Here is a 13,747-nt window from a genome sequence, read left to right as displayed (position 1 = left end):
CCACGTCTACTCTATCGAATCCCTTCAGCGTTTAATAGGTTTCAATGAGGCCACCATTCATTCTTTTCAATTCCAGTGAGTACAGGCCCAGAGTCATGAAATGCTCTTCAAATGACAAGCCATTCATACCTGTAATAATTTTTGTGAACATCCTTTAAATCCTGTCCAACATTAGCACATTCTTTCTTAGATAAGCGACCCAAAGCTTCTCACAGTACTCCAAGTGAGGCCACTCCAGTGTTTTATAAAGCCTCAACAATACATTTTTGCTTTCTAGAGAATTTTCAAGAGAATTCTAGTTCTCTTGAAATGATTGCCACATTTGTTTCCTCATCATCAAATTAACCTTCAGGGGATCCTGCACAAGGATTCCCAAGTTCTGTTGCATCTCAGATTTTTGAATTTTATCTCCATTTAAAAGTAGTCTACTCTTTTATTTCTTCTACCGAACTTCCCAATATTTTATTCCATCTGCCACCTCTTTGCCCATTCTCTTATTCTGTCTAAATCCTTCTGTACCCTCTCTACTTCCTTAAATCTACCTGCTTATAGTCTTTGTATAGTCTGCAAACTTTGCATCAAAGCCATCAATTCCATTATCCAAGACACTGACATAAAAAATAAAAAGAAGCAGTCTCAACATAAACTGCTAGCACCACTAGTCACCTGTAGCCAACCCAGAAAAGGCTCCCTTAATTACCACTCTTCACTTCTAGCCAGTCAGCCACTGCTTTATCCATGGCACTATCTTTCCTTAATACCATGGGCTCTTAAATTGTTAAATGACCTCATATGTAGCACTTATCAAAGGCTTTCTGAAAATCCAAGTACACAGCATCCATCATTTCTCCTTCATCTATCCTGCTTGTTATTTCTTCAAGGAATTCCAACAGCTTGGTCGGACGAGATTTTCCCTTGAGGAAACCATGCTGACTATGGCTTTTTTTTTCATGTGCCTCCAAGTACCCTGAAACCACATCCTTAATAATTGCCTGCAACATTTTCTCAACCACAGACGTAAGGCTAACTGGCCTATAATTTCTTTTCCCTCTCTCACTTCTTGAACACTGGAGTGATATCTGCTATTTTCCAATCTTCTGGAACCATTCAGAATCTAGTGGTTCTTGAAAGATGCCTCCATGATCTCTTCAGCCATCTCTTTCAGAACTCTGGGGTGTATCTACCTTCAAACCTTTCGATTTCCTAAGAACCTCTATCTAGAAATGGTAACTTCACACACTTCATGCCAACTGACACCTGGAACTTCCACCATACTGCTAATATCTTCCACAGCGAAGATTGATGCATAAGTCTTATTCAGTTCACCTGCCATTTCCTTGTCTCCCATTACCCTAGCATCATTTTCCAGCAACCCGATATCCACTCTTGTCTCTCTTTTGTGCTGTGTTATAAGATGTAAGCAATCATGAGTCCTGATGAAGGGTCTCAGCCTGAAACATTGACAGCGCTTCTCCCTATAGATGCTGCCTGGCCTGCTGTGTTCCACCAGCATTTTGTGTGTGTTGTTGTTTGAATTTCCAGCATCTGCAGATTTCCTCGTGTATGCTCCATGACCTGATTGTTCCTTGCAAGTTTTTCTACAGAAGTGATTTGCCATTGCCTTCTTCTGAGCAGAGTCTTTACAGGACAGTGATCACAATGCTCTTCAGATTTTCTGTCTGGTGTCAGTAGTCGCATATCCAGGACTTGTGATATGCACCAGCTGCTCATACAACCATCCCCCACTTGCTCCCATGGCCCTGATTGGGGGGGCTAAACAGGTGTTACGCCTTGCCCAAGGGTGGCCTGTAGGCTAGAGGAGGGAACAAGCGCCTTACGTCTCCTTAGGTAGAGAAGTATCTCCACCCCACCACCCTACATTCTGAAAGAAATATATAAAATGAGTAGACAGATGGTATCATTTCCTGGGTTGAAATATCTAATGTTACAAGTTATGTATTTAAGGTGAATGGGGGGGGGGGAGTTCAAAGGAGATATTCAGGTTGTTTTTTTAACACAGAGGTTGCTGAGTGCCTGGAATGCATTGGAGGTAGATCAGAATCAGAATCAGAATCAAAAAAGCAGTGAGTTAGTGTTCATAGGTTCAATGTCCATTCAGAAATCAGATGGCAGAGGGGAACAAGCTGTTCTTGAGTTGTTGAGTGAGTGCCTTCACACTTATATAGCTCCTTCCTGGTGGTAGAAATAAGAACAAGGCATGACCTGGGTAATGGGGGTCCTTAATGATGGACACTGCATTTTTGAGGCACCACTCCTTGAAGATGTCCTAGATACTAGAGACGCTACTTCCCATAACAGAGCTGACTAAGCTTACAACTCTCTGAAGCTTACTTCGATACTGTGCAGTCATGAACCCCCCCCCCCCCCCACCATATCTCTATAGCAATGTTCAAGTGTTTTTGGAGACATACCAAATCTTCTCAATCTCCTAATAAGATATAGCCACTGTCGTACCTTCTTTTTACCTGCATTGTTACATTGGGTCCAGGTTAGATCCTCAGAGATATTGAAACCTAGGAACTGGAAATTGCTCACTCTCTCCAATTCTGATCCCTCTATGAGGATTGGATTGGATTGAATTGAATTGACTTTATTTCTTACATCCTTCACATACATGAGGAGTAAAAATCTTTACTTTATGTCTCCATCTGAATGTGCAATGTGCAAATTGTAATAATTTTTAATAAATAGTATGTACAGTAACATAAACAACAGAACAGTTAATATAGCTGAGAATTACAATTGTGTCAGCGTGAGTTCATCAGTGTGATGGCCTGGTGGAAGAAGTTGTCCCGGAGCCTGTTGGTCCTGGCTTTTATGCAGTGATACCGTTTCCTGGATAGTAGCAGCTGGAACAGTTTGTGGTTGGGGTGACTTGGGTCCCCAATGATCCTTCAGGCCCTTTTTACACACCAGTCGCTGTACAGAGGCCGTGGTTCTGAAACTTTTCAATCAGAACTGTAGGAAATGATTGTGTGAAATGTTGAGCTATAGTCAATAAGCAGCACACAGAGTGACGGGGAGAGTGTACAAACTCCTAACAGACAACAGTGGATTTGATCCTGGGCTGCTGGCTCCGGAATAGTGTTACATTAACCACTACGCTACTGTATTTGAGAGGAACTTGGCACATGAGCACGTAGAGAATGAAGGGATATGGACCATGTGCAGGAAGAAGGGAATGGAGTAATTAGGCATCATTAGCTTTATTAATTTGGCACACATCATTGACTGAGGGTTACATAGAACAGTACAGCACTGGAACTGGCTCTTCAGCCCACAAAGTTGCTCTAGACCAATTAAAGTATTAATCAAATGGCAAATTAGACTGTTCCTGTCTGCCTACACAATGTCCATATACTTCCATTTCTCTCACATTCATGTACTTATCTAAGCATCTCTTAGAAGGCCCGAGTGTATCTGCCTCTACCACCATCCAGACAGCTCATTCCAAACACCCACCACTCTCTGTGTAAACCTTTATCCCTCACATCTCCTTTGAGCTTACCTTGACTCTTTAAATACATGTCCTCTGGTGTTAGATAATTCAACCAAACGTGGGAGTGTACTATCTGTTCAAGTCCTAGAACAATAAACTTCTGGCTGTGAAGTGAATTAAGGGGATTGGAGATAGGACAGGGAAGGTGACTTGAGGAATGGGAAAGAGGATTGGACAGAGGACAGGGAAGGTGACTTGAGGATTGGGGAAGGGGATTGGAGATAGGACAGAGAAGTTAACTTGAGGAATGGGATCAGGAGTTAACTTACTGAATGTTAGAACAGGTTTGAGAGACTCTGACACCTACTCCTGCTTTATCTTATATTCCTGCTGGATCCAATACAGTCCATATGATAAAGGTAGTGGCTAAAAGGTTGATTTAAATGTTCACTCCTCTTTGTTGTCTTACCAGTTGTATGAGATGCACTTGTCAACTGTTTTCCCACAGCTCCTCTGGTGGATTCCAGCCCAGGACACAGTGGCTCAGCTCTGTTGATGCTGTTGTCTTTGGCCTTTGTCGGCTTAGCTGTGTTTGTAATCTACAAGTTCAAAAGGTAAAGTATGGCTGCATAATTACATGGTGAATGTTGTTGTGTTTAATTTAGTGAGACAGTGAGGAATACCACATTTCCTCATAATATTGAAAAAGTTAAGATTCCCAGTATAATATAGAGTGTTACTTACTTGTGTTTCTCATGTTTCCAAGTTACAAACCTCAGTGGTTTATAATAAAAATTATAATGTAATTTATATTATAATGGTTGCAGTGTAAAGACTAAAATTTATCAGTATATGTATTTTATTCAACATTTTGTGGTCAAAATAATTAATTTTTGATCAATAGCATTAAGGACACCAAGCAGTAGTAACAGGGTGCTGCACTCAACTTTCCAAAATTCATTTGGGACTTCAATAATTTCAGAGACAGAGGACAACACTCTAACATGACAAAGTAGAGTGATCAGTGCTACTGGCCCTGGGCCTTTCCATAGTACTTGCATTTTCATTTTCTTTGTTTTTTTGGATGAAAATTCTTCATTAATCAAATGAAGGGACTTGAGCATTTTTCCATGACTAGGTGGAATTCACAGGAAGCCCTCGGGTATCCATGACTTGTTTGATTGAACTACAGGAACATAGGGATGGGGGAGGCCATTTAGCAGCAGGCACAGGCACTTTGATAAGGTTTATTCCCCCACAACTTTACCCACTGTCCCATTCACAGCCCGCCCATGGAGAAGCTCAGAGAAGCATTGTCCAGAGTAATCTTAAGCTTTATTTTAATGAGATAAACCAAAGAATGAGAAAGCTGAGCCATATGCCCGAGTGTATCATTAGAAAAAGGCCATTGATCCTCTTGAGTTTGTTCTGCCATGACTTAACTGCACACACTCACCTTTTCACCATATGTCCTGAAAGAACTAGTGAACCTATTGGTTAACCATCAATTACTGTTCACAGAACAGATTTCTAATTTGTTAATGTAGACAGAGTTTCCTAATTTCACTGTCTGGCTGTAGTCGTTATTTCACATTCCCCCAGTCACTGACAACCAAACCACTGGAAATAGCTTTTCTCCAAGTGCTCAATGAGTTATGCTTAATAAATTCCAAACTACAATTTACCCTAAATTTCTAGATACCAGGGAGATAAAATCTGATCTCTGCAATCACTCCTCAAAATTTAATCTCAGAGTTCAGGTACCATGCTTGGTATATCAACACAGCACATCTTTGATTGCAATATATTCTTCCATCCATCCAGTCCCTAAACTGCTCACACTGCACTGGGTATAATCAAGCTAGGGTTCTGGTTACAATCCTGAGTTATTCACTGCAGATGGCTTCTTCTTGTGGGCAATACAGAGCAATGTTAGTCTTCTAGTTTAACCAATCCCAGGTTAATTTTTTATGCTGTTCCCATTAAACATTACTCAGGCTGAGTCTGCAGAGGAGAAATGACTGTAAAGGACTCTGTGTCCCTTCTAGAAATGATCCTATTTCTGAAATTATTATTACAAAGTTCTCTGCCTTCTGGCTGGACACATGAGAAAATGAACATCAACCTTTTCGTGCTGTGAATCTTGTTGCCTGTGATTTGAAACAATCACTGTAATCTTTAAAATGAGATCCTTAGCTCAGATTCATCTTCCCTAAGGGACAGATATTCGATTCAGGTATTGGTGCTAAGCCCATGTGAGAAGATTACAAGAAGGATGTACTTAGCGCTTGTAAATTCAAATTCTATTAACCAGGGACCAATATCTTCCAGTGTTTTTAGCTTTTCTATCTCACTTGACTTGACTAGCTTACTTACATTGCCTCCAGTTTAACCTTCACAAGAGATTCTGCAGATGCTGGAAATCCAGAATAAAACACACAAAATGCTGGAGGAACTCAACATGTCAGGCTGCGTCTATGGAAAGGGATAAAGTAAGGTCCCGATGAAGGGTGTTGTCCCAAAATATCGACTCTTTATTCCTTTCTGCAGATGCTGCCTGACCTCATGAGTTTCTCCAGCATTTTGTGTGTGTTCCTCCAGTTTAACTCCCTCCTTCATGCAAATGATTTGCATGTCAAGCTGGCTTGTGTGTATGTCTGATACTTCTCCCAGCATACTCATTCCAGCCATCAATCCCATTGCTCTAAGTTACCAGGCCCGCATCCCCATCAAACACTTAACCTAGGCTAACCAAGGCTAATGCTAATGCAAGGCTCGGGAATCATCAACACAACTCAATGTAATTACTATAATGGATTTTTGAAACTGCACTAAAAGATGTGACCAATTACTTCCAATAGCCTCCATCCTAATTATCTCCATTATAAATTAATGCAAGAAGTTTACTAAGGCAATTGCCCTGCTTCTAATGTAAGGCAGCCTGTAATTTTCAATCCTGTAATTAATAGCAGTGGAGTTTACAAACGGCATTGGCATACTCCGGAATTACTGATGCAGGAGGAGAGAAGATGAGAGCAGAGCTACACTGTGACTGATGATTGGCAGAGTAGATATGGGATTCATTTGTGGACATTCAGTGAATATTTTGAACTACAGAGAGATTAGTTTTAGGGAAATAGAAGGATTTTCCTTGGAGTTTGTTTGATCTTCTGGCAGAAGTGAGTACGAAAAAATGTTTAATGTAATGTTAATAACTAATTTTTAATTCCACTAATTGACGATATTTTAAGAATATTTTATTTACACACGGTGTAGCTATTGGAATTGTCTAATTGTCTGTATTGTCTAATACATGAACTTGTTGATGCATAATCTTTATCTGTCAGCTAACCAAAAACAATAATTTTTTCATGACATTTTTAATGAAAGCCACCACTTCATTTATGTTATATATTGTTTACATTTAATGGCCCAGGGAAATCTTTGGTGAAAGCAGTGAAGAATTATAATAAAATGGTCAGTTGGAAGGGAATCTTTCATTTAATTATGTGAAGGGACTTGCTGGCATTCAGGCAGGGAGGAATTATTTGGCACAGCTATGAAGAAGAAATATTAAGTGATCCTATAATTTCCAAATAATCTGCGGGTACACTGATCAACACAACTCCACTGAGCTTGCATGTTTGAACTCAGATATCATTAATGTCGATCAATTATTCTTTCATACTGTTCATTCATAAATGACAACTGATCGAGAAAATAAATCATCAAATAACATTTTAGCATCAAGCCCCCCACCCCGAGGGAAAGCACCTGTTACATGCGTAAATATTAATGCGGCTTCTCTTTATCAGCTTCCCCATCAATAAAAAGAGCTTTAAATAACAATCTCATTTGTGAATAAACAATATGAAAGAATGATAGACAAGCATTATTGATGTTGGACTTCACATATTCAAACTCAACAGAGTTATGTTGTGATCAGATACTCAACAGATGAGATTTCAAATTTTCAATATGATTTTCTTATTGTTTCTCTTATTAAGAAACTGAACCACATTGAAAATTAATTTGTAATTTTCATTCAATCTGTCCTGATCAATTGAGGCCCTGAGAACTCTAAGTTCTCTCTCTTCTGTTCCACCACAAACAAGTAAAATGTTCAGTGCTCCCATGGTGATGCAGACTTTTTTTGGCATGGTAGCCCTCATGTTACAGCTGCAGAGATGTGAACGTTTACTCTAACAGAATTTGCCATCCCGAAATTTGGGATAAAATTTGCTCTTACATAATTTATATGAAAAAATGTAAATAAATAAACAATTTTTAAACTCCAGTTCCTTGGCATAAAAATAGATGACAGGGCTTCACGTTATGTAAAATGGTGACACCAAGAGTTCCTAGGAACACAACTGCCTATAACATGGGAGTCACCTGTCCTTACTTTTCTCCAAGCATAATGGCTTATCCATGATAATGTCTGTGATTCCCTTTTCCAGGTGTCTCCTGTCTCCAGCAGCAAGTCATCTCCGGGCCATTATTTTCCTGTGTCCTCACCTCTGTAGTGAGTCTCTTTCCAGTGTTTACTTTAATTGGCTTTTCCCATTACACTGGTAAGAGTTCTTAGAGTTATAGAGTCATAAGACAGAAATAGGCCCATTGGGTCATCAACTGCATGCCAAATATTAATCGGCCTATTTCCACACCTGGACCAGAGCCCTCTATATCCTTCCCATCCATGTACTTATCCAAATTTCTCTTAAATATTGAAATTGAATCTACATCTACCACTTCCTCAGGCAGCTCATTCCACATCCTCACAATTTCTGAGTGAAGATGTTCCCTTTCAAGTGCTACCCTTCTTTTTCTTATTTCTTTCAAAATAAGAAAATCTCATTGCCATTTTGAAATCTCACCTAGAGAGAACTTGTTCACAATACAGCTCTGAAAATTTCTTGACCTGTGGCATCTCAGCCTACTTCACACCAAGAGCAAGGTGCCAAACAGAAGATAATTTCACAAAGTCGGCAGCTCAACTGGGTTGCAGCTTTATGATATTTGAACTTACCCACATAGCTAGTCGTTAACTGAAGCTACGGTTGCATATAAACATCAGGGAGCCTCATTAAACTCAGATAACTCTGGCCCATTACCATCTGCCCCATTGAGTTGCAACATCTGCTTGATGCTAGCTCCCAGCTTTTATGTTCTGGATTGAGAGTTCCTTTTTGCCTTCAGCTACATTTCTTTCCACTCTCTGAAGCCTGTAAAGGATTTCGCTAAATGTTCTTGGCTGAGTGTGGAAGAATATCTGTTCAGCACTAGTGCTCACCAGTCACCTGCGATGCTGCTCCATTCCAACTGCCAGCCAGTTTATGCACAAGGCTGCCATATTCTTGTGAAAGCTGAACACATAGGAATGGTTTTGAGTGTTCCTGTCCCAGGTGTGAATTTTCTCATTCCTTACGTGAGGAGGATGGTGTTGAGGGAAGTCACCCATCCCGCTGTGTTCCTCCACGCTCTTATTTAAAACTGTCCAATTAATCCCATTCCCCTCTCCTTCTTCCTATGCCCTGTGTTTTACTTCTTTCTGCATGCCACTATTGAATTTGCTTCCAACAGTCTTTTAGAGAATGTGGAAGTCTAGGTACTTCATAACAAATATTTTCATTTCTGGACCTTTTGTTGATCACATTATCTCCGGATGTGGAATAGAATGGCACAGGAAGTCCCTTGTCCTACAAAGTCTGTGCCAACCAAAAACAGTAGATCCTTTGGTTACTAATTATTACATTTCTTTCAACATTTTACTTATCTCGAAACCCTCTCCAATATGTTGACCTCTCTCCTAAAATGTGCTGCTCGGAGTTAAATGCACTCTCAACATATAAAGCAGCCCACTACCTATTGTTGCATTGGCTCATTACTTAGAAATAAAAGGAAGCTTGTGTTTCTGTCAAAATTACAATCCAGCAACAGTAGTGGTGTTAGATCATTGGTCTTCGGTGATTATCTGTGGATATGTGATCAAAGATCCTATTTATAAACGGAGGTTGACATTAAACTATTGAAGCCAAGGTAGGTAAACTAGCACTCCACAAATACTAATATATTCTGGCTATTACCACCTTGACATCGTATTGATTTGCTCGATAAAGTAGGTTCACTTCGTCCTCCCCTCACTAACAAGCTAACACAACCTACAAAAGCAAGCTAACACATCCACATATAGGGTTTACATTAAAATTAAAATTTCTTCCAGTGCATATTTTTTTCTTAATTGGCTGTTTGTCATTTTATACAGGAAAATACCTGGGATTAACGTTTATGCCCAGATGCACAATGAGAAGGAGCAGGAGATGATAAACCCAATTACTCAAACTGAGGGCACTCCCAACATTAACCAGCCCAGAGGGATTCACTGATGACACACAGAATTTAGGTAAATAAGCTAAAACAGCAATAAATTCAATACACACAATCTCCATCCTTTCCCTAATCTCTCTCTGTCTCTCAAACACACACTCATAGACACAGTTAAAATAAAATTTTTGCTCGTTCTTTTAGGAATTTGTTACTCTAATATTTTTTCCGTGTTGCCTCCTAATCCCCATACTATAATGTTTCACTATGCTTCAGTGCTTCTACTGGTAAGGTTTGGATCTCATTCACAGTTCAGCATTATCAGAGATAATGGAGCAGAATTTAATTGATCTGATTAACAGAAGCGGTGATGACCACAAATGGCTGTTTCTCTGAGTCTGTCCTCCCTGCCCTTTCGTTCACTTCCCTGCAATTCTACTCTCCACTCCACCAATGCCTCCCCACCACCACCCACCAAAACCATTTCCACATTCTCCTGAACAGAAGTTAATGAATTTTGTTAGGGGCATGGGTCACTCCTCTCACCACTGGCGTTCTTAAGGTGGCAGGGTATGTAACTACCTACTGAACATTTAAAGGCCTTGATAAAGTGGACATGAAGAGGTGTTTCCAAACGTGGGAGAGTCCAGGACCAGAGGGCACAGCCTCCGAATAGATGAATATGAATTTCTTAATGAATCTATAGCAATGAGTCTGTGGAATTCATTGCTATAGATGACTGTGGATCACAAGTCATTTGGTATATACTTAAAGTGGAGGCTGATAGTTTCTTGATTGGTAATGGTGTCAAAGGCTACGGGGAAAAGATAGGAGAATGGGATTGAGAAGGAAGATAATGGAGCAGATTTAATGAACCGAATGACCTAATTCTGCTCCTATTTCTTATGGTCAACTGAATGGCAGTCCAAAGCACTGTCATTTTTTATACCCAAGCCTAATCAATCTTGTACCCTGTGTCTGCACCATTTCACTAAACTCCCTGAAGGCTGAGCAACTAGTAACCAGGAAGGACAGGCAACCAAAATGGTGAATGGACCATCTTAATTCACATTACTCCCTCTGATTCACTAGTCTGCGAATACATCTGGTTGATCTGCAAAATCTAGGCCCATTCCTATCACCTACAGTCCCTTTTGCCAGTGAAGATTTAACCAGTGTATTTTGCTAGGCTTTGAGGAGACTGGTGCCAAGAACCTCAGGGCCTTGTACTGATTGTTTACAGAAAGCAGAAAGGCAGCCTGGAGCATCGTCAGCTGGATGTGACTATTGGACTGGGTGTTGCTGCTATTTTCCATTCTCTCCTGACAGATGGACCAGCGTGGCCAGTGTGCCAGGCTTTGTGCAAATTATGTCCTTAAGCTGAATTTCAGAGTTTTTTTCTTATTCCCAGAGCAAGGCTGTAAAGAGGAAAAGAGGGCCAGTTTCATTCAGAATTGGCACAACCTGAGAAAGTCAGGCTCTGTTAATGTCTTGAATGATGTCCCTTGGGGCAAGTCTCCATCACAGACTGAAAGTGCAGGCCAACAAAATGTCAATGTGTCTTGCAGTGCTCTGAGCAGCCTTATCCACCACGTTGGAGGGACAGTCAGAGAGGAGTGGCCACTGCGGACACCCGGTGAGTATGGGCCCATTACTCCACCAGCCACAGCCACTTCCATACCTTTTGCTTTCATTTGTTGCTACATTTCTGTTTTCAACACACATTGCCTTGACCTTTGAGTGAAAGACTCCCGTTCTGAGAATGATATTCTCTTACTCCTTCATCATCTCCCATTATAAATATATGTCACTTGATATGTCCACAGTCATTGTTTGTCTGTGTTTGTGTAAAAAAAACTGAAACCAAACATATCGAAGAAACTGATTCGATATGGCTGTGATCTCCACCATACCAGCCTGGTCTATCAAACACTGGTCCCAACCAAGAACGAGACTAGATTAATAATGTTGAATAACTTTGAAACTATGTAATCTAACTTGGAATGGATCTTTCTGTTCTGAGACTCATTTGATGCTCAGTGGTTGAGTAACTCCAAACTGTCGTTCCTAGTGCAGTTATTTGCCTTTAGAGGTAAAGTCTTGTGGGTGGAGATGTAAACCAAACCCTCATCTACCCTAAGACGGATTTATCCAGGACTGTGCCAAAGTCTTTCGCACATATATAGAGCTAGGATGCCCAAGACTTATGCACAGTACTGTATTTGTCAACGTGGAGCAGAGAGCGAGTTTGTAAATCTGGCAGGAGCAAAGGATGATGGGAATAATGATAGAACACTGAAGGAGGGGTGTGGGACAAGTGGCAGAGAAGCAGTGCCAGGTGCAGAGTGTGGCACAAATGCAGACACACCCAGCCCATAGATACCAGGCAAGGTAATTTCATTCCAAACAATTAGTTTATTGATCATTACAGATTGTCTCTTCCTCTCTCCCTCCCTCTTTTCCTAACCATTAGTCCCCTCTCCCTGCCCCCTTCCCACTCTCATCCACTATGGAGACCCATATCAGAATCAGGTTTATCATCACTCACATGTTATGAAATTTGTTTTTTTTTGCGGCAATAGTACAGTGCAAGACTTAAAATTACTACAGCACTGTGCAAAATTCTTCAGCACGTGTATTCTTAAAGCAAAATTACTTTAAAAATAATGTTAATAATAATAAATGTCAAAAAATTTAATGTAAGTAGCAGTTAATAGTAAAAACCTAAATCAAATCAATATTTGGTGTGACCACCCTTTCCTTTAAAACTGCATCAATTCTCTTTGGTACACTGTTGTGCAGTTTTGTAAGAAAATCAGCTGCTAGGTTGTTCCAAGCATCTTGGAGAACTTGCCACAGTTCTTCTGCAGACTTTGGCTGTTTTGTTTGGTTCTATCTGTCGAGATAATCCCAGATAGACTAGATGGTGTTGAGATCAGGGCTCTGTGGAGACCATACCATTAAAAAATCTAGAGTGCCCAAGACTTTTGCAGAATACTGTAAAGTATCTCAAGGGGTTCTCTACAACCAAGAAAATGGGGAACTTGCCAGAAATTGTTCATCCACCAATATTGCCAGAAAAGTTTATGTGTTCATCTTCTCACCATTGCTGGTCGAATTCTGCAACAATTAACTTTAGAGCCCACATCTCTTACAAAAGTACAGGACCCTTCAGAAGTCGGCTATAATATGTTTAGGGGAAGTCCAGGGTTGTAAAATTTACTAAAATTGATATCAGTTCTTTTGTGATCTCCACAAATGCCATGCTCTTGAAGATGGTTTCAGTGCAGAATTGACAGCATCTAACCTCAGTGAGTGACACCCTTTTGGCACATCACGCTTCAGGCTGTAGTGCCTTTGTGATATCCAGTCAGAAAGCTCTCAGCAGAGAAGGCACAATGAAACTAAGAAAAAGACATTTTGTGTAACAATGTAGGAGGAATTGTGAAGCCTCCTAAAATTTTCTTGCTATGTATTTTTTTTAACTTTACTTTCTTTTCAATTCTGCTATTCTTTAACAAACATTAGTTGTATTCCGGCAAGGTCAAGAAGCTTCTTGCCGAACATCAGGGCCAGTGAACCCAACATGTGGGTCATATGAGCCTTCTGCCCAGGCTAATATTTTGGCCTTTTCCTGTATTTTAATTGCAAACTTAAGAGTAAGTAAGGCATAATTAAACAATATTTATCCATTTTGTTCTTAACTGTGTTTATTGGTGTTAAGGAACTGCAGCTGCAGTTTGATGACCTCAACTCATTTGGCAGAATGAGGAGGTGATAGATAGGGGCTACAGGGAGGTAGTCACCCCTAAATTGCAGGAGATAGCTATCTGTGTGACTGTCAGGAGGGGGAAAGGGAATAAGCAGTCAGTGCAGAGTACCCCTGTGGCCTTCCTCCTTGATAATAAGTACACTGCTTTAAATACTGTTGGGGTGGTGGTGGGGGGGGGGGGGAAGCAATTT

The 13,747-nt window shown here is 40.4% G+C and overlaps 1 protein-coding gene across 4 annotated transcripts in view; it reads left to right on the top strand.

Moving 5' to 3' along the window:
* LOC140715125 (VPS10 domain-containing receptor SorCS1-like) overlaps nucleotides 1-13,747 on the top strand; it is a 1,248,501-nt gene that overhangs the window by 1,217,012 nt on the left and 17,742 nt on the right. The window contains exons 25-27 of one of the 4 annotated variants that reach the window (XR_012096067.1): nucleotides 3,969-4,074; nucleotides 9,726-9,863; nucleotides 11,353-11,420. Coding sequence is in view for 3 of the 4 variants with exons in the window: in XM_073026870.1 (XP_072882971.1) it covers nucleotides 3,969-4,074; nucleotides 9,726-9,846 (227 nt within the window). In the remaining variant the exon portion in view is untranslated. The remainder of the gene's footprint in view (nucleotides 1-3,968; nucleotides 4,075-9,725; nucleotides 9,864-11,352; nucleotides 11,421-13,747) is intronic. The other 3 variants (XM_073026870.1, XM_073026869.1, XM_073026871.1) reach the window with 3 other exon arrangements.

This window comes from Hemitrygon akajei, chromosome 23 (assembly GCF_048418815.1).
Source record: "Hemitrygon akajei chromosome 23, sHemAka1.3, whole genome shotgun sequence".
In the NCBI taxonomy this organism is placed as follows: domain Eukaryota; kingdom Metazoa; phylum Chordata; class Chondrichthyes; order Myliobatiformes; family Dasyatidae; genus Hemitrygon; species Hemitrygon akajei.
Note: the sequence above shows the minus strand (reverse complement) of the source record. Positions and strands in the feature narration are given on the sequence as shown.